This window comes from Agelaius phoeniceus, chromosome 8 (assembly GCF_051311805.1).
Source record: "Agelaius phoeniceus isolate bAgePho1 chromosome 8, bAgePho1.hap1, whole genome shotgun sequence".
NCBI classification, from domain to species: Eukaryota; Metazoa; Chordata; class Aves; order Passeriformes; family Icteridae; genus Agelaius; species Agelaius phoeniceus.
Genome location: NC_135272.1, coordinates 31,507,072 through 31,532,121, shown reverse-complemented (window position 1 = coordinate 31,532,121; position 25,050 = coordinate 31,507,072). Strand labels below are relative to the sequence as shown.

The window sequence follows — 25,050 nt, the reverse complement described above, 5'->3', positions numbered from 1 at the left end:
TTTTTGTCACCCTGCACCTATAAATTCAGGTTTTGCCAGTGCAGGTACAATTGCCAAGGTTTGCTGAGAGGAGATAAGAACTAATTTAAGATGCCTGCAAAATGACTTTGAACACTGCTGTGTTTTTAGAGTAACACTGCAGACAATGTTGAGAAAGCAGATGTATAACCTATAAAGGCAGGTAACTGCTCTTTTCCTCTGCTCAGGCTGAGCCTATCCTGCACCACACGCCGGCCCAATTCCAGCAAAGGAGCAGCAGCAGCAGCAAAAACCCAGGGAAACCTCCCAGAACAAACCCATCCTTCTGACACTGACCTGCACCTCGACAGACACTCAACTGGGAGTGTTTCCATGTTTCTGATGAGATTTCCAAGAGCAAATAAGGTGGGAGAGCACAGGAGAAGAGCTGTATGGCAAAATCAGGCAGGGGGTTCTGACTCACCGCATCCCCATCGCCACTAAGGATATCCCAGCACAACCAACGCGCCCAGGAACACCAGCACTGCTGCTGCTGCTGGGGAGAAGCTCTGGTTTGACTTTCCTCTTGTGAGTACTCAAGAGTTCAGAGCTGTACTGAGTTTCTGAGGGGTTAAAAACCCCACCTTACTGTCTGCTACTAGCTACTGTACAGATATACTTACCATACCTTTTTAGAGGATGAGCTTCAAACAAAAGCTCAAGTAATTTTCAAGTGTGGTGAGTAGAAGATTTCAGAAGATTAAGTAGTACTTTCTCATCTTAATCTGGACATCTTAGGGCAACATCAGGAATAAGACTACACCTTGGTTTTGCTGCAAGGATCGCTTATGCTGATGTTGCCATTAAAAGAAACACTAACAACACATCATCTCAATTTTAGCTACCAAACATACTCATGGAACAGCAGAAATGTTGACAGATCAGCTGAGCTTTCACACATGCGTGCACATACAAACACACAGCTATTTTAAACAAACAAAAAAATAAATTTCAAGGACTGAAAAAAAAATTTCAAAGTATTAAACCTGTAACAAAAGAAACTTTGGGCTGATTGAGGTGCACACAGCTGTATTTTCAAGTCAAACTTATGATATCAAATGAGGGAGAAAGATGGTCTAAACTGTAGAGACCACAGCAGTCTAATTCTGATTTTTGACTTAAATTTTCCATTACCGGATCAGAGATTTGTTAAAAAAATCAAGTTAATAGTTTTGATTCTGGAAAAAGCACCACTTAGCAGAGCAACTGCAATTTCAATGCTTGTAGCTGTGGCACCTAAACCATTTGAGAAGCCCACCTGTAAATAAAAAAAGGTTGAAAAACCCCACAGAACTTGTGCGTGAGGCCTTTAAAGTAACAAAACCAACTGAAGTCCAAACTTAAAAAGAATTTGACATGCTGGTGGAAGAAAAGAAGGGATAAAAAAAATAAAGTTAGTGAATTAAAAAAAAATAAATTGTAGCACCAATCTGTGCCAACACGGACATCTGGCAATCTGTGGAATTCTAATTACCTCTTTACGCCATAGGCCATATTAAGCAAATTGTCCAGCCTGAAAAGAGAAGGAGGGTCTTTGGGTTAATGTCTCACAGATGGCAAGATCGCTCAATGGAACTATTATTAATAGTGTTCCATTTTCAAAGAAGAAACGTTCAACAAGTTTCCCACACATCTAAGGAGCCTAACAACTCCCGGCCTGCTTTGTTACGTCTGAGGTTGTGCTTAAATTTCCACCAGAGCATTTAAAAGCCTTTTTTAAACTTGTCTACAGTCTAGAGAAAAGCTTAACCTTCATAGCTTGGTTTTAAAAAATGCACTTAGGATTTGTCTTTTTTTTTTTAATAATTCAACTTTTTTTGGTAATTTAACTGCTCACCTTATATTTACAGTTAATTTAAAAATAAAATATTAAGTCCAAAACTGCTGGAACTGGAAAACTTCTTGATAAGCTGCTTTAGTATAATACATTCTCCCCATTTTATTACATATAGTTAGCATTAATCCTTCATGACATGTCAATCTAAATTGACCACCAAATTTTGCAGAATATAATCATCTGCTTTCCATGGCAGCACAATAAAGTCCTTCTGTCCATGGAATGATTCAGTGATAACCTCAATGGACACAGCTGCATGCCAAAGACACAAAAACAAGAGTAAATTTAATGTATCCAATGACTGACTTTTTATGATCTTTAATTCATTAGCACTTTTCATCACTGACAAACTAAAATTACTTCTGAATAATTCTCTAAAGCCAGTGTGCAACTCAGTTATGCAAATATGTCCAAGTTTTCTTTCTTGAAGGCAGACTTTTTTATTTGAAAGCTGGGTTGCCTGAGAACCATTAAGTATGAAAGTAATAGGAACATCACATACTGCTAACTCTGCCTTATGCATCAGATGGAAACAGTATATTCAGAATGCAAAGCATAAAACATCCCCAAAAGCATCTGAAGACTCACACCAAAGACTAATACAAGGTCTCTTTATACTAAGAGTAGATATCTCAGGCTAATAAATTTAATGATACTCCTGCTGACTGGGACAGACTCAGCTTTTTTCCTGCTACCAATCCACTGTCATTAACATCAAAGTCTAAGCTGCATCAAAACTGTAGTAATATAGCAGAAAATAAAAGCATTACCCAAAAAGAGAGAAAGAACAGGACAGTCACTGCTCATTTGATTACCAGAGTAACTCTATTCTGTCCTCCCTTTTTTCTATGAGCCTTCATGAGATCTGATTGTACAGTACTTCAGCTGTTTTAGTAAATACAACCTGACTACTGCTGTCAGCAGATTTTCCTCCTCATTCTCCAGGAAAGAATATTTAATTTTACAAACAAAATCAGGTCAGCCTACGCAACTAAAGCATATTTTTCTGCACAGCACCTGCCCCACATTGTTGTCACTGGTGGAACCTCAGTTCTTTTCCAGGTTATTACCTGAATCTCTGAGCCTGGTGGTGAAGTGGTCCAGGGTAGCGTCTGTTGGGAGACTGATACAGCTGTGAAAGGAGTGCCTGGCTTGTTTTCTGGCTGGGGTTATTGGCAAACTTCACAGTAATTGGTTCTGTAGCACCACTAGGCTTCTGGCCATTTAGTCCCTTTATGGCTTCTTCTGCCTCTATTCTCTTATCAAAACGGATAAATCCCACACCTCGAGAAACCCCTGGGAAGTAAAAACATGTGAAGAGATGAATATTTGTAGGAACAGCCTCATTTACACAACGCGCAAACTGAACGGTGGGTTCGACTTCACACAATAGGTGGTTTGCAAATTAAGAAAAGTCCTGTAAAGAAAAATCCTCTTCCTAATCCCAATGATTTTAAGTAAACAATATTCTGTATTTTGATAGTCCCTCATTAAAGAGGCAGCAGTTATACCTCTAGTTACATTTATAAGGAAACAGGCACTGCATTTTACACTATGAATCAAAAAAGCCCAGACGCAGACATTTGCGATTTTGCCACTTCAAAAAAAAAAAAAACAACAAACCCATGCACTTATCAAGAAAAGTTTTCTTTTAACCTGTGACTTGATCAACCAGAATCCGTGAGGTGATGATGCGCCCATATTGTGAGAATAACTGCTCTAATTCTTTCTGGGTCATGGTTTTGGGAAGGCCGCTGACATACAAGTTCGCATCCCGGATGGAGGCTGAACTTGGACGGGCATACGACACCTACGGAGAGAAAAGGAGAGGAGTGTTAGTGAGCTACAGCCACCCTGGGCATTTTGGACAGACAATGTTCCCTTCTTTCACAAGACACAACCCTGCAGTTCAGACAGGACCTGTTCTGCCAAACCAGCAGAGCCAGGAATGGCTGGAGGAACAAAGGAAGAGCTGCAGAGACTTTAAAACAGACACAAGGGTTCTGAAGTGCAGTGATAAAACCCCATTGTTCAGAGGTGGATTAATGTGCACCTTCCCACGCACGGCTCTGTGAATTTGCCCCCACAGGTGTGGGTGTGTGGATGATTTGCCGTAGCCAGCCCTGCACGCTGAAGTTCCCTCATGTTTTTCTTTTCCCCCTCCAAGTGTCTGAAACAGATCAGGTTATTTGCAGAGCGATCTTTTGTGCTCTCTCTTTGTGTTTGCATCCTGAGCTGGCAAGATCTGTTCTGGATGAACAGTAAAGTACTGGTGAAATTAGACTAAATGAACATCTGCTCAGGGAGCTGTAGACTGACACTCATTGTCGGATCTGCAATTTATCACGAGAAGTTCCCTTGCATTATAAAGCCCAGAATCAGACCATAAAATATTATGACCAAGCAAACAAGAAAATCTAGCTGTGGCTCTGCATGTGTGCTGTTGGAAAATTACTAATTCAAGCCTCTTAGCTGCTCTTCTACCTATGAATCAGATTTATAATTATAATAGGTATAAAGGCATAAAAAGCCTTCTGCACTTTTAAAATAATATATACATTTAGAATAAACACATTTAACATAATAAAAACACTTCCTGGATAAAGCCTAATGGCAAATTTTCAGCACAGATCATGAATTACTTTGCAGCACATCTGAAAAAGCATTGGAAACCAAGCTGAATATCCTGCACTTCATTTTGATTTATTTCAATATAAACAGATCAGTACTCTCCTGCATTATGTCTTAAAATGTGTCTAGGAAGGAAGTGGGGGGGGGTTCCCATCACGAATACAATACATTCAGCAATTGTATTCCCTTTTTCCTGAGCCTCAGCTGAACACAGATGATGTCAAATGCATGTCTATGTGTTTTATGTGTCAAAGAGTTGTCTTTATGCACTCCACACCTAAAAATAGATGTTGACTCAACACAGAAAATTATGTTAATGACTAATATTTGCTTCCACAGTCTTCTCTGCATAATAGCAGACAAACTCTAAAGATGCTAGATTTTAAGGTTTTTGGCAATTTCTTTATAACTTACATGTTTGTCCATAACCTTTTAAATCTAACATTTACAGAGAAGGCTGGGGAGAGGAGGTGGAAAATTCAGGGAAAGAAATATGAAATAAGGGTTAGATAAAACATTTGCATCAATAGAGGGAAGCTCAGGCACAAAGCACAAACGCTCAAGCAGAACATGAGGAGAAACCTTCAGGTGCTGAAAGGAAGAAGGATATTGGGGTAGAAATTATTCTGTGCCACAACCCATGAGCTCTTGATGGGGTGCAGCATTTCCATCACTTCCCTGCTGGTTCTGAACACCCCTCTGATGGACCCAGGACCAGAACACACATGGATGGCACCACTTGGCTTTTATGTAACAAGGCTCAATCCAGACCCTGGGGACACCAGGGATAATCACATGGTGCTTTTGCCTACAGCTTGGTTTGGTGCTGGGGCATTTGGAAAAGCAGACTCTCCCTCCCCACTCTGCAAATACCTCACCTTGAGAGGGCACTGTAAGAGTTCAGGCATCTACAGTTTAACCTACTTTAGGAACAACAGCTTAAAAAACATTTGAGAGCCTCTCTGGGAGTGAGGGTAGGGATCTTACCTATTCCTCAAAACTGAGAACAGCAAAATGAATAAAGTTCCTGGGCAAACAGCCAGGGGTTTCCTTTGGGTTTCTCACTCTGGCACATTCATTAACCAAATGCCACGTTACAGGGAAGATGAAAAGTATTGGGATATGCAAAAAACACTACTTCCCAGAGCAATGAGTGCCTGACATTTTATATATATATACAGTTCTACTTACAGAAGGCTCTCTGCTCTCGTGCACCTTGCAGGCAGGCAGAGCAAGGAGAGGCTGCTCACACTCCCAACCCTCCACTCACAGCACATGTGAACACCTATTGCTGCTCAGGTCTAGGTTTTATTTCCTCCTGCAATCAAACATTCAGGCTGCAGGGGAGCCTGAGCCAAAGAAAGAAGCTGCCAAAAGCAACTCAGCCGTCTTTAATATCAAGGAGAAAAGGTTGCAGAGCTGAATGGACTCAAGGCTAGTAATGTCAATTATTTATCTGCTTTTGAATCTTTTTCATCTTCCCTCTGAGGTCAGCCAATGACAAATCGATTGGTTAGAGTGTGCCATCCTGCTTTCAAGCTATTATTCAGTTAGTGCTGAGGACGGGATGTCTTCCCGTGTGTGAGCTATCAAAGGAAGAAATCGCCCACCCTGACCCTCCATCACACCAGAAGCTCCTTATGCTGTGTGAGTTAAAATGGGAGCAAAAACCAGCTCCCATTTTATCCCTGCAAACCGCAAAGCGCTGCGTGAGGACGCTGCATTAATTCTTTATATTCACACTCAAAAATGATTTTTTTTTCCCTTCCTTTGCTCACGGCAGTGTTAGCACCCTGTAATGAAACAGAGCGTTGAAAAAGAAAAGAGTATGAATTCCTTGTGGTGGCTAGGATTCCAAATAATGAGCTAGAGAACACCAAGCTACTGTTTGACCCAGGCATTTCTCAGCATTAAAATGTTTGTCCGTTCGTACAACGGTTGAAGGTCGAACCATGGTGCTGGATTTCGCTGCAGAAGATCATTTAGGAGTTCTGCGGTCAAATTTGCAAGGAAGATAATAAAATATTGTAGAATTCATTTAATGGCTTGCTGGCCTCAGATGTTAGTTTCTATAAATACATGTATAATAACTATGAAAAACATTTAATAGGACATTTCTCATCTGACATTGAGCATTAGCCAGTGTAAGGGCTTCTCTTCATAATAAACAGCTATCTCCAGAGGCTGCACCACTGTTTCCCAATACCACTGCAGCATCAGAAGGTCCAGCATTTCATATCTTCCATGGCAAAGCACATTTTTCTTCAGGTGCACAGAAAATATCTCCAAGTAATTATCTTCCCTATTGATTTCCTACCTGCTTTCCCATATAGAAAACTTTTTGAAGAATTACTAACCTCGAGACTCTTCAGAACATAAATTGAAGTGGTCTGGCCTTCCCAAGCCAGAGCCCACAGCAAAGGCACCCAGAGGCATGAACACATCCCATTTGTCTTCTGGAACAAGCAACAGCAGCCATTTGAATGCTGCCATTTAACCACTTTGCTGCTGCTCCCTGTAAGAGAAGCCTTCAACTCCTGTGCCAATCCTGGACTTCTCAAATGTCCAAGTCCATTTCTAGAAGCCTCCTTGTAAAATTTAACTCTGGTCTGCTATGAAGAGGAGCTGCATCATCCTTTCCTGGAATGACATGCTCTGCCAGCACAGCCACCCTGCCCTGGACACACCTGAGCAGCAACCAAGCAGCTAATTCTGCAGATGCCAACCTTCTCTGAGATGTGTCTTGCTCTGCATCTACCATTCCTCACCTGGAGAATGGAAACCATGCAGGAACCTTGAATCAGGATGCAGCACAGGCACCCAAGGACCACCAAGTCACCCACCCAGGGCACCTGCAGTCCCCAGAACACCTCTCCAACCATGGGCAGCTAAGGGGCAGTCCGTGTTAAGTGACTCTCTGGGCAGCTTTCAAAAAGTCTGTGTAACATTTAAAAATATCAGACTTCTTGGTGACCTTATTACAGAGACTTTGCTTTGTCCTTTTGTGACCCCCCGAGATACAGGATTTCTTGTGTGATTTTTAGGGTGAGTCACTTGGCTTTCTTCTGCTTCAAGTCCAGTTTAAAATGGGGACCACCCTTCCTTCATTTGCTGCCCCTTATCCCACTAGTACAAACTGGAAGAGCTTTAACACAACCACTCAAAAGCCTCACACACAAATAAAGCACAGTCTCACTTGTTTAATGCACATCCAGAACTAGAAGTAAAATCATCTTAGCACCAGTGAACAGGCTATGGCAAAAAGAGACATTTCCTTGCAACCACTTCCAGACCCTCAACTGTGTCCTAATTTTGTGCAAAACCAGATTTGAGACCCCCTCCTGTGAAAGCTCTGTGCTTTGTCAGAACAAGCAAACACAAAAGCCCTCTGGTCCAGAGGCTGAAGACCAGGATCTGGAACACTTTCACATCTGATGCTTGCACTGCTCTGTCCTTTCTGTTCCCTAAGCCCTTGGCTGGGGGATGGAAGGGAGTGACGAGGCACTTTACTGTTGAGCGATTCAATGCCATTCTACAGAGATTAATTATAATTGCAGGTACAATGGTCTATCCCATCATTTCAGGAAAGACATCCATAGATAATAACCTAGGAACACTCTTGGCTGTATCAAGAGCAAGGCTAAGAGAAATAATTGCTCTGGCTCGGTGGAGTGAAAAGGACTCACTGGCAAAACCAAGGCAGTAAAAAGAAAAATCCCGATTAAGAGAAGATGCATGAAATTAAGAGGCAGAGACTCTCTGGTGCCTGCTGAAAGCAGCAGAACCAAAGCTGAACCTTCAAATGCGGCACTGAAAGGTCCTTGGAGCACCAGTATCATTGCAGGCACAAAGAGTAGAGGAAGGTTTGTTTGTTAACAAGCACTACGAAGTCCAAAGGGTTACACTGACAGAGGCTCCTAAAGAGCAAACCAGGAGTCAACTTCGTTTAGGCTTTCCAGGTCTGTAGCATCTTTCAAGTTTCTGGTCCAAGACTTTGTCTTGGGGAGCAGCAGCCACAGCAAATGACCCCTCTTTGACTAACTGTGAGCTACCATAAAAGAGAACAAGCAGTTAATTTTAGGTGGAGCCATAAAATAGCTACATCCCAAATCTGCAGTTTGTGCCTGTAATGCGAATTTTCAGGAAAGGGGAAAAAAGGGGGTCCAATGCACACAAGACACTCAAAAATGCAAATCCCTCTTTGCTGCAGTCCAACATACTCAGCTACTCCCAGCACCTTCCAACATCCAAACCTTCCATCCCTTCCTCCTTGCAGAGCATCCAAGCTCCTCCTGTACCTTGCCCAGATCTCTCTGTACACCCTCTCCTTACCACCCAGCCTTGCACAACATCCCATTTCTTCAGAGGGATAGGAGGCTGCAGGCAGTGCCCAGCAGCCTCAGTGGCCCTGGGGAAGCTGTGGAAGAACATGGCTGGAGAACATGGGGTTGTGGCTGAGCATTGCACCAAGGGCACCAACACCAGAGCTCTGCTACCATCCCTGTCAGCAGTCCAGAGCTTTCTGGCTGCCACCCAAATTGTGTTGAGCTCCCCCCACTCCTCCCCAGGAGTCAAGGATGGGGTGCAGGAGATGCAGTCTCTTCCCCAGCACTCCCTGCTGCAATCCCTCCTCCGCGCAGCACGGCTGGAAGGCAATCTTTGTGACAAATGACTTTGTAGGACAGAGAAGTCTGAGGCTGCTGTTATTTGGTTACCCTACAGTGACAGGATGCTTTGTAGTTTTGTGGACAATTACAAGAATTAACATGGACAGATTTAGAGCCCGACAGATTTAGTTTTGTGGAAATAGCTGGCATTTTGAAAAATGCCACAGAAACCAAGATAAATAGGAAGATCTTTCAGCAGTAATGTTACTACTTTATTTTCAGAAAAAGCAGCATTACTTTCTCCCACAGCCTTACTTACTGTATTTTAAACTAGGACCATCCAGACCTATTGATCAAAATAACAGAATAAAGCAGAAATACAAAATTTCATGCTATTTACTCAGTTTAACTGAAAATTAAAATAACTAGAAAAAGCCTCTGAGCACAGACGAATCAACTTATCCGTTTGGTATTTTACCATTGGATAGATATGATAGATTTAAAAACTGGAGGTCATCCAGTTGTTTTAAAGGCTCAGAGAACCCAGATTCCTTCTCTCCTCTCTGGGGACATCTCCCTTTGCTCCAGCAGTGTCACAGCATGTACCTGCTCCTGTGAGGGAATGAAGAAGCAAACCTATTTCTCAGGCAACAGAGAAAAAGGAAGAGAGGGGTGCACAAGACTGCACTTCAGGGGGTCACTGGCTCTTTTTAGATTTCAAACTTCCTTTCAAAACTGTTCTGCCCTTGTTCCAATGAGGCCAGGTCACCTGAATCCCCAAGTAAATTGTAAAACACTTCCTTCGCATCCTTTCAGGCGTTGTCCTTTTTTCAGGGCAAAGCAGCAGTTTAAACAATCTGTACCCCATGCATCACACATCTTATTTTCCTTCTGATATTTGATGCAACTGAATTGCCAGGCAATCTTCAACAGCAGCAGTGACCTTTCATATGCTTTTATGGATGGGCAAATTTAATTTCTAAAAATAGATTCAATTTCTGGAATATATATTTATTTCAACACACACTGTCTCTTCCCTCACTCTAAACTGTTTTGCAGAATTATGTCAAGCTTTAGCTGTAAAAATAAAGTGAAGCTTTTCTCTCTCACAAGAAGATGATGCTGCTATGAAATGGCGTAAATAAAATATGCACTATGATCAGCTGAGGAGGAACAAAATGTGTATAACCTATTACCACCAAACAACTCCCTCCAATGCTTTTCCCCAACAGATATTCTGTAAATCGTCACCTCTCAACTTTGACTTGAAAGGGCATCATTGACTTAAATAAAATGCACATAAATATTTTAGCTGCTGGAGTGAAAAGGGATTATTTATCATAACAATGACAGAATAAAAAGAACATTTCTTCAGTTATTTTAGTCCACACATCAGAGTTGACTGTGCCTGGCTGTTCTGCTGATCCTGCTATTAAGCCAGTTCCTCCTGTGACTGCATGGCTGTTTTGCAAGGCATCAGGAGAGAGAGAACATTAAGCTGCCACAAAAATGTTACAGAAGTGAAAAGGACAGCATCTCGGGCCACATGCATAAAATACATATATTATTTTTAAACAGGAATTAAGCCTTGTGGGGTCAAAAAATGAGTGCAAATGCAACTCCCCAGAGCCACCTCATGTTCAGTCTAGGTGCAAGGAACAGCAGAGCCCACGACACAGATGGGACAAAGCCAGCAGGACCACAGTGACCTTGGCAAGTAGAAGTAATTTGCCACTGTAGAAGGCTTTCACAGATTACTCATTTCAACTTGCTTTCCATCAAAACAGCTTCCAAAAGGCAGCCAGAGAAATTCCACCTGGAGGACTGCAGCTACCCAACATACATGGACAGGAGTCAAGGTTCAGCCCATCCATCAATAAGATATTTACAGATTGATTCCGAAGCAAAAAAACCAGCCACATTCATGAAGAAAGCAGAACAAAGTAATTTTCAGTACTTTTCCAGCTCAATGTTGTCCTACTAAATATTTTTTAGTCTACAAAGCTATGTGCTACCAAATTCATTTCTAGATGTTCTCTTGAGAGAGGTTTTTTAATGCACCAATGGTGCATTTTTAGTAACTGTAAAGGGCAACTGCAGCTAAAGTAATTGGGTCTGATAATTAAATATAATATTTCCACATGTTTAAATACTTCAGCCTTACAAAGAACGACAGTGAGATGCTGGAAAGCAGCATGTGGGGGCAATGGGCAAGCGAGGAGGTTCAGCAGTGCTGAGTTCTGCTCCTCAGCACCTTGAAGCCCTTTGGAAACCAGAGATCTCTCCAGCAACACAAATGCCACTGGCAGCACTAAATGCACCTGATTTATCCCTCAGCGTGAACACTGGGAAAGCTCCATCCCCACTGCACAGTACTAGGCAAAGCAGACCTAATTTATCAGGATTTCCAGAAGTAAAACATAATTAAAAATATAAAAAAAACAAGGAGGTAAAGATAAGGTAATCGCATGTGATTCTGCAATGAAAAACTGGGTTGGAAGCTACTGATTAGATGTCCCTGGGGCCAAAACTTTGGCTGTTGGCATAGGAGGCTCCCTTGGGTTCGTTTTAGGCAACTGCATAACCCCAACTTTATTTAAAAAAATCCTAAACCCTATGCTTCCTCCCAGCCATAGAAGAACTCATGCAGCTCCTGTGCATGCAGATTAGATCAATCTCTTTGCTTATTATTAAATTTTAACCGCTTTCAAAAGCCTCCCCATGTCCTTTTATTCTATGCTAGTTTACAAGCTATTAATAAACATGCCAACCCCAAAACAAACCACTGAATTTCTAAAATTTATACTGAATTAAAAAAAATGTACCACGAATAAGATTTTACATAGTAAATTCCCAGACAACAAAAGTCTTACTACAGATGATAACAAGGCATAATGGTTTAATTTTGCATGTGAGAAATGTATAATAATAATTGGTGTGGGTTCCAGTTTCTGGAGGCCTTTTACTGCATGAGTTTCCTGTAACCTTGAAATATTATGAATGTAATAGCATTGCTCTGGTCCACAAAAAAGAAAAACAGGCAAAGCAGCAGATGTACTTAGGGACAAGAAATGCAGCTCTTTCCTACGGCTGAATAATGTTCAAAATATACATGTGCTGCATGAAAAACTGATGTAGATTTTTCAAGTTCTACTGAATTCTTAATAAGCATTTTCAAAATATTTTTCCCCGATAATATGCCTTTAAAAGCAATTTGGAGAGCAACTTTTCACTGCAAGTGGAAACTGCTGAGTCCAAGCCTGCATTTCCACCTGCAGCAGTTGATAAGATGGTAGATTTTGCTGCCTTGCCTTACATATTCCTGTAAGTGTTTCCATTAGCTCTACAAAACCATGCTGTGAGCATTTTGAGGTATGGCCCACATGCCTGTCTGTGGGCTGGGATCTGGATGGTCTGAGGGAGGTTTGGAAGCAGCCTTTCCTAAGAAATCCATGCAGCTGCTCCACCACTTTCATAACCCTCAGCTCAGCACTTCTGCTCTTCACTGATCAAACATCAGGGGAAAAACTTGCTTGAAACAATCCTTAGAAATACACCAGAATCCAAGAAATATTTTAACTTCAGGGAATACCACTTTGTCCAAACCACAATCTTTAGCCAGACTGCCAAAACCCACAGTATTGGCTACATTACATCGTATCTTTTTTTTGCAAGACACAACATCACTGATATTACTTGTACCAATATTCAGTACAGTAAAAATTCTATTTTTATATTAACACTTTTAGCTTTGAAATACAAATTAACTACAGAAGAAAAATTAAGAAAATGGTGCAAATCAAAAGCCAGCATTCAAAAAAATGATCAAAGGAGTTTCAGATAATTTGAATCTGATCTGCTGTTTGCTCCTGTTCAATTTTTTGATTCACATCCCTTAAGCTGTATTATTTGTCAGAATTTGGGGTGTGGAAATCTTCTGTAAGCTGTTCCAGAACAGCTTTATCAGCCATGCAGCAAAAACGGTGACAGTGTAGAAGCTTGCTTTTCTTGTGAGACCACTTAGGAAGGTCATTGAATAACTAATGGTCTATTACAAACAATGAAATAAGAGACTTCGGTGGGAAGCCTCCAGCTTTTAAAAAAATAAATCAAATTAAGGATGTGGAAATTGAGAAAAAATTTTTTGTTGAGAACAACATATTCTAACTTGTGAGAAACGTGCTTTCAACACCTGATAAGGACAGAAGTGTCACTAAAGGAGAACTCTGTGACAAAGTATTTCCTTTGAAAACATAAGGAAACATGTAACTTGTGAATACACCATCAGGTACTTCACCTGTTTATGGATAATGGTATCACTCTGGCTGTTCTATTCTACATTTAAGCCTCACTGTCATGCTTTAAAGAGCTTCCTGTTACTTTCCCCTCTCTTTAACAATAGCAGCAATTTCGGAGACGAGAGATTTCATCTTCTGCATGTCCGTTCATTGTTCCAAGGAGGAGCTCGTTAACCCCCTTACAATGGAGAATAAAATAGTGATGAAATTGCCAGAAACAGTTCCAACTACTTTCTCCTGTTCCTGAATTGAGCAAGAGGCATTTTATATTGTCTTACCTTTATGGTTTTGGTCTGGAGTCTGAGTCCATTTAAAGTGTTAATGGCTTTCTCTGCATCCTTTGGATCAATGTAGTTAACGAATCCATACCCTAAACTCTGCCCTGTTGAAACACAAGAAATAAAGAAAAAAAGGACTCAGTATTTTTCAGCACAGGAACAACTTCCAAGAGTGAAAGCACAATATTCTTAGGCAGTTCATTTCATCCCTGCTTTCCCTTAGAGGCTCTACGCTGTTTTTCACCATTTCTTTATCTCCTTAATACAGGGGGAGCCATCATAACTTTAAACTGCTCCTCTTGAGAGCCTTCTGTAAGAACGAGAAGCAGCAACTCCTCACCCTGCCTTCCCCAGGAGTTTACTGCTAAGCATGTATGAGACTTGACAGCAACAGAACTGTGTAATAGTTTTGTGCTGAGCTCCTAATAAATATAACTGGCTGACCTGCCAGTAACAAGGCCACCTCTTAAAATTAAATAAACACACACGTATAATTTTGCTGCTGTTTGTAAACAAGTCTTGAAGTATTTAAACCACAAAATTAGGAAACTGCATTTTTACACTAACCTTGAAGGAGCTGAGGAACAGAAACCACCTTTACATCTCTTTTTACTGCTCAGTGAGCAGCCAGTAAATAGGAGAAGGGACAGCCCAAATTGCAGCCGGGCGAGGGACCACATTAGAGCTCCCCTCGGAGCATTCAGGATGACAGCAAACCCAAACAGTGCAACAACTGCTGCTGTGCACGGGATGGCAGGAGGCCACTGCAGCAGCCAAAAGCCTTTCAACAGCTTCTGCCTGCCCAGCCAGACCCGTGTGTGTGTGTCTGCAGCAGGAACAGAGCCGGTTAATACCTGGGCTAAGTGACACGGGGCTGGAGAGGCCGTGCTGTGGGCACTGCAGGGATCACACACACACACGGGGCTGTGGGGCTGCACAGGGCTGGGAGAACCTGCTCCACAGGATCTTTTCCCAATTCCCAAGCAGCAGCTTTGCAGCACCGATTCTATTAATGCAACGTGACAGACAGCCGCTTCCAGATCCCTTCCTTCCAGCATCCTACTGAACTTATTTTGCATGTTTGGAAAACACAGCTTTTTTTTTTTTTAAGGCACATGAACTCAAACACGCACAGATAATCACATTTCAAGAATCAGTAAGCCCAAGCAGGCAGGTGAACCATCCTGTCAGGCTCCCTCTCATACACCCTTCTGTGTATCTGGGCACAGCATGCCAAAAAACCACCTGTCCCTCGGCACTGATGTGCAGGGGATCAAAATGCTGCTGCTCACAGGCAGTGAGAAAGGAAACATGTGAAAATCCCTCCCCAGGAGAGGAGCAGCATTTGTGGAGATTTCTAGCCACGGGAGCAGCAAACAGCGACCCAGCTCCTGCTCACCAGGAGGAAGGGGAGGTTGGGAAGGCAGCTGCACACCAAGTGCCTTGATGTCCCCTGGAGGCACAGATCCTGCCTCCCAGCACAAAGCTTTGTTTCTTTGTCTCCTGGACTACAAAAAAGCATCTGTGTGTTTCTCAAAGTCAGACGCCACCAAAAATACAGCGTTTGCTGTAACACAAATATAGGGAGCGCTTCTGTCTTACGAAATCAGATCAAAGCCCTAAAAGCTGCTAACTATGCAATGGAAGACTTTAAAAATCCATGGAAACACTGCAGTTCATGCCTGAAATGCCCACATGCAGGCGAAGGAGAAGAAATGGCTGTTTTAACATGCAATACAGCCAGGGAGCAATTACGTCCCATCAATTTAACTTCAGAAAAAAGTATAAAAACATACTCGGTCTTCCTGGAGAGCTGAACTAATCTCAGCAAAAATATTCTTACCCAAGTTACATGACATTAACCAAGAATGACCTGAAGTCTGGCTGAGCACAAAGCCTGGAGCAAAAATACTGTAAAGATACTTTCCCTGCCATGCCTTCTTCTGCTTGCTTACCTGAGGTATTTTATACAGCCCAAATCCCTGTGCCTCTGAACACATCAAATCTTTGATATGTTTAATCCTAAACAATCCTAGGGAGAGGAAAGCCATTCTCTAGGAAACAAACATCTTTTTATGGGGGGAAGGAGACTCAAGGATCAGAGATGGATAACCTGTGTTTGTATCCTTTCCCTATTAATCATCTCTGGGCTTCAAAGGCACACGGAAAGCAGGAGTAGCTGATGTGAGACTGGGATTAATGGCCAATGTCTGATCCTGGGCTTCCATGTCCACCCACTGCTATTCTCAAGGCACATGGACTGACCAACCTCTACAATGTATACACTGCTTTTCAACAATCTCCCATACAAACATTCTCACTTCTGCAAGTACTTACACAAGAGAGACCATGGACAGTAAACCCACAGACAGCACTAGCAGTAGGAAAGGAAAATGAATGGCAATACAAGAAAACAATGAGATCACAATTACATTTTTTTTTTGAGTCCCCCAGTAACATTCAAGTTATTTAGATACCATCATCTCTCTCTACCAAGTGGCAATGGCTAAATGTATTTTCTCCAAGGTAAAGGATAACAAATACCAAAACAAATAAAGTTGGTCTCGTCCTCATGCAGGACTGCAGAACCTGGCTTAATGAAAACTATCACACTGTCATACCATTTTTCTTTCAAACAACAGGTCTGCAGAAACAAGATTTCTTCTTGTTAGTGTATATACTCCTGGACATCAAGAAATATATGAAATTTGTAACAGGATAGCAGGCCTGTTACTCAGAAGCATTTGGTTATGAATTCATATCCCACTGATTGCTATATTAGCTGTACTGTATTCTCACAAAAAGGGTGAATGCTCAGAATTTTGAGCACTGAATTTCTGTTAATTCAATGAATGCCCTTTTATCTTAAAAACTCAAACTCCACACCCTTCACAGCCCATTGAAAGCTCAGTGCAGTTGTTTCCATCAGCAAATTCCTTCTGCTGTGTTCTGGCATAGACCTCACTGTACCAGTGAAGCTGAAAGGAAAAAAACTTTCCATTAAGAGCTTTCCACTTCAAGGGTCTATTTTGTTTGGTTACTTTGTATTTTCAACAATCTTGCCTAAATATTATCACGTGTTTAAAAATTGACACAAACACCCCAGTCCCAAAAAATTGAAAAAAAAAAAACCCCTCAGATTAGTTTTTTGTCTGTGAAAAGCTTTATGATGACTGTGGAAAACATCATAAAGTTTTACTGTGCTAAACATTTACAGTTAAGAAGCCAAAAAAATTTATACAAGCAGCTAAAAACATGAGTTTCAAATTCCTCTCAAGAGCAATGTACCTTATGTCAGACAAAACAGACTCCAGATATGCAAGAACTAAAAATTGTTACAGGTGAAGAACGGAAAGGATTTCTTCCAAAATACAGTAAACAGTATGAACTTCCCTATTTTTTTCATCATGTGCTCTTCCTGCATGTACTCCAAAAGGGTAACACTTCTTTGGACACAATCTGGCAGCACAAAGCAAGCAGCTGGACCTCTCAGTGGGATCCCACACAGACACTGTAGTTCATTCCCATGCTACACTTCCCAGGAACAGCACCGTAAATAGTAAATATTTTCTGTGATTTGGAATCCAATAGTTCATCACATGCTGTGATTCAGTAGGTCAGGCAAGAGATATTTCTAGATGATCCTAAAACAACACCTTGTTATCTTGCTATTCCCACTGCTCTTTCCGAATGTTTTCTCTAGCAGCAGGAAATGGACAGTGGACCTCCCAGAATCTGGTAAGGAATAGGTCTAAAAATGAGCAGTAACAGGGCTAGAAGTTACCAAGAACTTGACAGTCTTAAAAAATCAAAACAGGCAAAGCCAAACCCAAACTGGAAATGTACATGTTTTGCATTTGAGAAAGTCCCATTTCAGAGCTGAAAATTACACTTAAAACAAGTAATGAGAAAGAAGATATGAAAAAAAAAATCAATTCACTCTGTATAATCTTTAACCATACATCCAAAAACCTGCAACTGTTAAAAAGGCAGTGTCAAAGACCTGCACCTTCCTTTACTTCCTCTGTAAGTCAGTCTACATTGGCCAATTCCATATATATGTTAAGAGGTAAAGGGAAAACACCTAGAAAAACCCCTGTAAGTTAGAACAAAAATATAATAGAAAACCAATTAAAAGAAAGGCATAAAACCCCTCTAGTAAAGGTTGGAATAACAAAATACTTTTTTTTTTAGGTTACTGAAAAAAGATCCCTTAACACTCATCCTGACTCACCAGAAGATACTAATAGTAACAGTACAGAGACAAGAGGCATTATGTACACCTGAAGAAGTATGTGAAGATATACCCAGGTGAATGCTAAACAGGAGCTTCTGAAGTTATAAATGTTTAAATTAAATGATCTGGATTATTTGCAGAGAACAGACTCCAAAAAAAGGGGCTCTCTTTTGTGATCAAGAAATTCCAGAAGCCTGGAGGAAAAATGTTTGCACTGGAATTCAAAGAGGGAGGACAGGAGAGCCCATGTACTTACAGGTCCAGCAGTCTAATGCTGAGCAAGGCAAATTTACAGAATATTCAATACTGGACTTCCATAATAAAGAATTAGTGAGGGGGTAATAAAATCAATGTCAATCAAATTAAGTCTATGGAAAACAGATTCTGTCAAACTGAACTGACAACCTTCTTGATGAGACTACAAGTTTGACCTATAAATTTTAAGAATGCCATTTAATCAACATTGATATACTTGGTCTTCTCTAAAGGACTTGATTTGGTACTGCTTATTAATTGACTAAAATAAAATTAACAGGGTACACATTAAACGGATTAAAGAAGCCAACAGATCTCTTACTGGGACTTGTGAACAGGAAATCACGATGAAGACCTGTAGGAAAGCATCTATCTCAGGAAACAGATCTTGGCCCTAAATTGTTTATTTCCACCAGTAAGTGGAAAAAACCCAAACTCCTTGCTTGAGAAAATTGACTGCAGAAAGACAGGAGGAGGAGAGGATAAGTACAAAGAGGACAGAGGGAAAGCACAAAGCAATTTAAGCTCCTCAGTAAACCACAAATACACACATTTGCACAGCACAAAGATTACATCCTGCCAAACCAAGTTAACTGTGCCATGCTTTAGGAACGCTGAAATGAAAAGACTGACACAGGCTACATCAAGCTTGCACCACTGACACAAGAGTTAAAACTATTTTTGCCATACAAGTCACAGAATCAGAAATGGAAGGAAAAATTGTTGCTTCTGATCTGCCTGTGCTTTGCTGAGGAAGAGCCCAGTCCTGGTGCATGTGCTCCAAGCAAGACACTGATGCCTTGGTGATGGGGCCATGAGAATTGACTACAGCACAAGAACTCCTTCAGTAGAGATAAGGGGGTCAATCTGCCTACCTGATCACAAAGTTGCAATAGGGCTTTGAATGAAGTTGAACCTGAACATTACTACATTAGTATTCACCTGATGTACAAATTTTTGTTTCTTACTAATGTTTACCCACAGAGTTATGTACCCCAAATCCCACTGTTTGGCAAGTGAAACCAGACTAGAAACCATACAGCAAATGCTGTTTTCCTGTGGAAGCCATTTGCTCTGTGTTTTTGACATGGAAGGTAACACAAATTTAAGTACCTACCAACCATTTTGTCAGTTCTACCACTAGAAATTCTGAAGGCTTGATTTTTTTCTGAAAGCGATGCTCTAGCTCAAGCAGAAATTAATCCAGGGAACGTTTTGGCAGGATGTGTTAAGTGCTCAATAATCTCTTCTACTCTGAAGCTCTACAAATACACTGTTCCTGCTGGTTCTATGAAGAACAATCATTGCCACAAGCAAAGCAGAAGCAAACTACATCCTCAGAAAGTCTGAAGCCTTCCTACTGCAGGAAACTATTCTAAGAGCAACTGTGAGATGAGTACAACTTTTAATTGCCCACCTGTGACCAGGTAAGTTAAAAAAATGGTTAGAAACATCTTTTTTATTTGGAAATAAATTACTGTGGAATTAAAGAACTATGGTCCCCACTATAAGCAGCCAGTCATGAGAACAAGCACAGAATGGGACAGCAGTGATCTGAACTGCCTCAAATTGTGGTTTTGTTGTCCCCTGCCCAAATGAAAAGCCTAATTAAAGCTGCCCTCCCTACAGAGAGGCGTACCGCGAGCGCCGACACCATCCCTCCCTTCGGAAGTAGGGCACGTCTGACAGCTCATCTCGCATCAGCCAGGCAGGAGTCAGACAGCAACAGCCTTCAGTCACTCTGCCTTGGGGACCAGAAGATAAATAATGCTCACCACCAATTCTCCACATCTCCCCAGATCCATTTTTGCCTGTTCAAACCTCGGTGAAATTCAGGGAAGGAACTGGTCGCGGGGTGAGCTCCTCTCTGTCACAAAAGCTCAGCTCAACTTGCTGTCCACCTGTGGCTCTTCCAAGCAAACCTGCACATAACTCTCCCACTTTTCCCAGTGTTTCTCAAGATTGAGATGTTTGTAATAAATAGAACCTATGGATGGATGGCAGGGAGATTGCTTTCTGTTTTTTAAGCAAGAGAAACCAAAGAGAATTCTGATGTTCAAGGCAATCCTGGCTCCAGCAGGCAGGCCCATTTCAGAACACCACCCTGTGAGCCTTCAAACCAATTCAGAAGTCTTTTAAACATATTCCCGGGATGAAAAGGAATGACTGCATCTCATACAAAAAGCTGTATGAAGTAGAGGATTTTGGAGAAGGTTACATAAATATCCTTGAGATGATATATTCATAATGTGCAAAGAGGGTCAAGTGAAATGACTTTCATGTTTTTTTCTTGTTGTTTCCACAACAGTCACCAACAAATAGAGCTGTTCACCTCAAAAAGGAGGTAAGCTATAGAGAGAAAATTCAGATCAAGAGAAAAGGAGATCTGATCATGAGCCCAGTTCAAAACCTGCTCCTTGTCTGACGCTTTTTTATACCAGTAAATGTCAGCCCCATTCATCCTCCACCACTTTACCAAGGAGAATCACCTGCTGTCACCCCAGCAATGCACACTGCAGTCTCAGGAGAACCAAACCAGAAGGGAAGCATCTTCTGCACACAGTGCTCCTAGGACCAAACAATTAAGCTAAGGCTGTCATTGTCACAATTCACTGCAACCCATCTATGAAGGGTAACTTGTTCTGTGCTTAGTGCAGCTCTATCACAGCCCCCATTTAGTCTATAGCTTATTTACAATACAGACTCCTTATGTTTGTACAAATTAGGATTCATTCAATACACATTGTCCATGAACAGTAAGAAAACACTCTCCCCCTATTAACTCACTTTTGTAAGAATTTAGGGAAAAATGCACAATCTTTCTCAAAGCAAAAACCAGACAGTCAAGCATGAGTGATAAATCATTTGTTTTTTGCTTTTTGCAGGAAGGCATCCGGGTACAAGATGGAACCTTCCATCAAATTACTATACTTGAATTATCCTTAGTTCTTTTGAGACTATCCCACCCCTATACATCAGGAAAGATCAGCTGTATTTAAAAGCAATCCAATCTAGAGCCCCAGATATGCTGTGATGCTACAGTGCACCTACAATTAAGAAGCATGATTTGTCCTTGGCTAAAAACAGCCACCAGCACTATCCAAGTTCTGTAGATCCTTAAAATACAACTGGAGAGCAAAGCCATGTTGCAGACTAACAGTGAAATGCATTTTTAAAAGATCCCCTCTTAAGAAACGTGCCCATAGCTTCACAAAAAAAATAAAAAAGTAAAGCTAACCCCAAACCTCTGGGAAAAACCCTCTGTGTTCTACAGCTAGAGCACCTGCAAAGGCTACACAATGACAAAGATCCTCAGAGGGGACAGGATCCCTCAAGCAAACTCTCCTCCCAAGGCATCAGAGCCCTGATACCCAAACAGCTATAGCACTCCCCATCAGGTATCTGCAGAGAGAAAATTCCTATCACTGCCTAAATGCCAGAGAGACTCGACTAAAAGCTCATTCATGCAGGAGAGAGACCTTTTTGGGGAGCTCGAGGGGAGACACAATGAGGTCCCACGGGAGCCCTGTGCACACAGGATTTAATAAACTCCAGCCCAAGTGGAAGGGGCTCCTTTGCACCAGGCCTTCCCCAACAGAGACACTGCTACATGATTAAAAAATCCCCCAAAGGAAGCCCTTGCAAACAGTGTGCTACATCCCACGTAAAACTCTCCCTCAGGGAGAGGATAAGAGAGGGAAAATGAACCAGACATACAGACACCACTCACTCAATTTTAATATCTGAATGGGAAGTGCCAGATACCATGACAACAAGCCTAGAAAAATAAAAGGGGAATAAAAAGAAGCGTTGCCCAAAATGTGAAACAAATCCTATAAATGTAGCTAAAGCAAATTATTAGTGCTGGTGAGGTAACTGCAAGCCCTGGACTTTCACATGTCTCTGGAAGGGAGCCACGAGGACCTGGACACAGTGACCTCAAAATCAAAGCAAGACTCCCCAAACCCATCTGCAAGCTCCCCATAACAGAAAGAAACATCATTGATCCAGCATCTTGAGTTAGAAAGCTTGATTTGGCCAGGCAGTGCCAGAGGAGATTACATGAGTTTTGTCCTCTTCTGTAGTTCTGACAAATCTTTTAATGCAAGATGGTGTAATTTAATGTCTTGATTTTCAGAGATGCTGAAGCAGTAGCAGGTCTTGTCTAAATTAAATACCAACTGACAGTAACTGCCATTTTCCAAAATTAGATACAGTAATTTTCACTTTAGAATGGCCCCATATATCCAACTCCCAGCACAGAACAAGATGGAGCACCCTTTGACAGCCTGCTGCTGCCCAGCACCACCAGATCCTGCCAAAAAATCCTACCTCCACAAAAACTTCAAGAAGGCTTCCAAAACCATGCAACTACTCCATTTTACACTTGACCAGCAAGGTAAGACACACCTGCTCTTGAAAATTGTGCCTTACAGACTCCTAAAGGCTTCTATCATTTCAGATGTTCTGCATCTCACCTGAAACAAGGCTTTGCTCTCACGTGCAGACTACAGAGTCCACCCAAGTCAGCTGTGCCACTGCTGTGCTTGAGGACATGGACTCATCTGCCTGCAAAGTTTAAGTGGCACTTGGAGACAGATGCTGCTGACTTGGCTGGAGTCTTCCATGGTTCCCATTACCTTAGCACGGAAACATTTTACCTCTGAAACACACCTTTCTTCACAAACACCACTGTGGAAAGCACTTTTATTCCTGTTTTGGAAAAGAAAAAACTGAAAGCATCACAATTTCCAGGGTGAACTTGGACAGAGTAACACAGCCACTATAACAAGGAGCTAAAACTGCAGCTCCCCCCCTCTAAGATTGGAACCTTATCACTGGTCCATTGAGAGTTGTGCTGGGCTAGAGATATCTTGTAAACAACACACACATTTCATGTTCTGTAGAATATATTATCCTCCTTTTTCTTTTTTGTTTGCTTGCTTTTATCAAGTTTCTCTAAATGCAAAACTGAATTTTCAGCATGGGTGTGTTCGTACTACTGCAAGCAACTGATTAAATAGGTTTTGAAAAGCTATTGCTCCTGACATACACAAGACAAGTGAGTTCCATTTCTGAGCAAATATTTGGATTTTGCTCCCCTCAGTTGACATCTCTTGCTTCCCCTTCTTTTCATCTTCTCCTCCCCCTTCCTTCAAGGAGCACACAGCCTCTGAATTAGCAGCTGTTCCGAGAAGAGCAAGGCTGCACTCCTCCCTGCTTTGTCCCAGAACAGAACAGGGACTGTACTATAAAAATCCAGTGTTCTGGGGACAGGCATGAATGGACAAGAAACAGCCATGACTTGTCTATCCTGAACAGTAAATTCAATGCTGAAGAGACGACTTAAACACAAGAATGCAGACATTAGAAACAAACAGGCTAAGTGAAAACAAGATTCACTGAGAAAAAGTGAAAACAAATAGAACCAGGGAAAAAAACTCCTGAATGATGTAGCAGCACATAAAAATGGTTATCAGCAGTGTGAAAAAAAAATCTGCAAAAAGAATTAAAGAAGTCACTGCATTATACTAAGCACGCACTACGCTGTGGGAAGCAGTCCTCATCCCAAACAGGGGATGTCACGCTGGGGAGAAAGGACACAGCATCACTGGACAAGCAGTACACAAAGAATGGTAAAGACCACACAACTCCAACAAGGAATGTATGCACCAGAGAAAAGGAAGGCAATGAACTGAAGGCAAATATCTGCAGTCATGACATTTTAAAAATAAGACCTAAGGCTCAAGAGTGACTTAAGATACAAGCTTAGAAGTGTTCAGTGCTAAAACACTAAAATATGGTATCCTTTGATGAAATCTGACCAAAGTGAGATACAAAAGCCTATAGATACTTCAAATGTGTAAAGACTATGACTGAAGATGAAATATTGGAAGTGCTGCTTTTAATATTGTTATTCAAAAAAAAGATGAAATTACAAGAGGGTAGAAAGAATTACTGTCTGGAACCAAAGAGAAAAGGCACTCCAAGAACATCAGCCAGCAGGTCACAGAAGAGGCACATGCTTCATTAGAGCAGATGTATCTTCCCTCCTGCATATCACCCCAAATGCTGGCACTTCTGAAATTTAGATGAAAGCAGAATGCAACTAAAAATTTAATACTGAACAATGGACCAGAAGCTGAAGGCAAACCAAAAGAAAGAGTGATTATTCACTGTTCAATAATTAGGCTTCAACCAAAGGCACAGTAAGTTCATAGTACAGGGAGCCCATACCATACCATATACACAGTTTTGGTGCAAATGTGCCAAACTTGTATGAAAAAGGGCAATGCCAGACACCTAGAGTCAAAGCTTATGAGAAGCTCCACGGGAAAATTATGGCAGTGAGTGGTAGAAGAAAGGCAAAAGGACAGAACCAGGACAGAGCCTGCACACAGACCAAGGTTCCTACTTTCATGAAGTGTCCGAGAACTGCAGAGTGGAAAGTCCTGGCACAACAAAAATCTTGCTTCATATGCTAGAGATTTTAATAAAAAGGCCAAAAACATACTCTATCAATAAGAAGGAAGCAAGCAGAGAACATGGGAAAGACACAGCCAAGATCTGGAAAAGCCAGTGCATCAGCAAACTTGGAATAATTTCATGTAGAAATGGTGGCAGTAATGCTTCCATTCTAGAGGAAATGGCAAAGGAACATAGAACTGGAAAAAACCAAGACTATGTTTTGCAAAACAAGCATATTAAGCTGGACATAATATTATACTGCAACATCAATATCTGAAACCTGTTTGACTGCAAACTCAAAAGGCCCTGGTAATTTTGTCATGAAATGATTTAATTCAGCAACATTTAAGGTTTTGTACCTCAGCCTCTGTCAAACAGCAAAAAACAAAAGCCATAACAATACTAACAAATTTCACAGTAA

General features: G+C 41.4%; 1 protein-coding gene across 7 annotated transcripts in view; it reads right to left on the bottom strand.

Moving 5' to 3' along the window:
• The window catches only part of ELAVL4 (ELAV like RNA binding protein 4), a 64,191-nt gene that overhangs the window by 5,515 nt on the left and 33,626 nt on the right, over positions 1 to 25,050 (bottom strand). For all 7 annotated transcript variants that reach the window (XM_054638422.2, XM_054638421.2, XM_077182505.1 and 4 more), the window contains exons 3-6: positions 13,670 to 13,773; positions 3,512 to 3,665; positions 2,926 to 3,151; positions 1,493 to 1,531 (exon numbers count right to left, since the gene is read on the bottom strand). In XM_054638422.2, the coding sequence (XP_054494397.1) occupies positions 1,493 to 1,531; positions 2,926 to 3,151; positions 3,512 to 3,665; positions 13,670 to 13,773 (523 nt within the window). The remainder of the gene's footprint in view (positions 1 to 1,492; positions 1,532 to 2,925; positions 3,152 to 3,511; positions 3,666 to 13,669; positions 13,774 to 25,050) is intronic.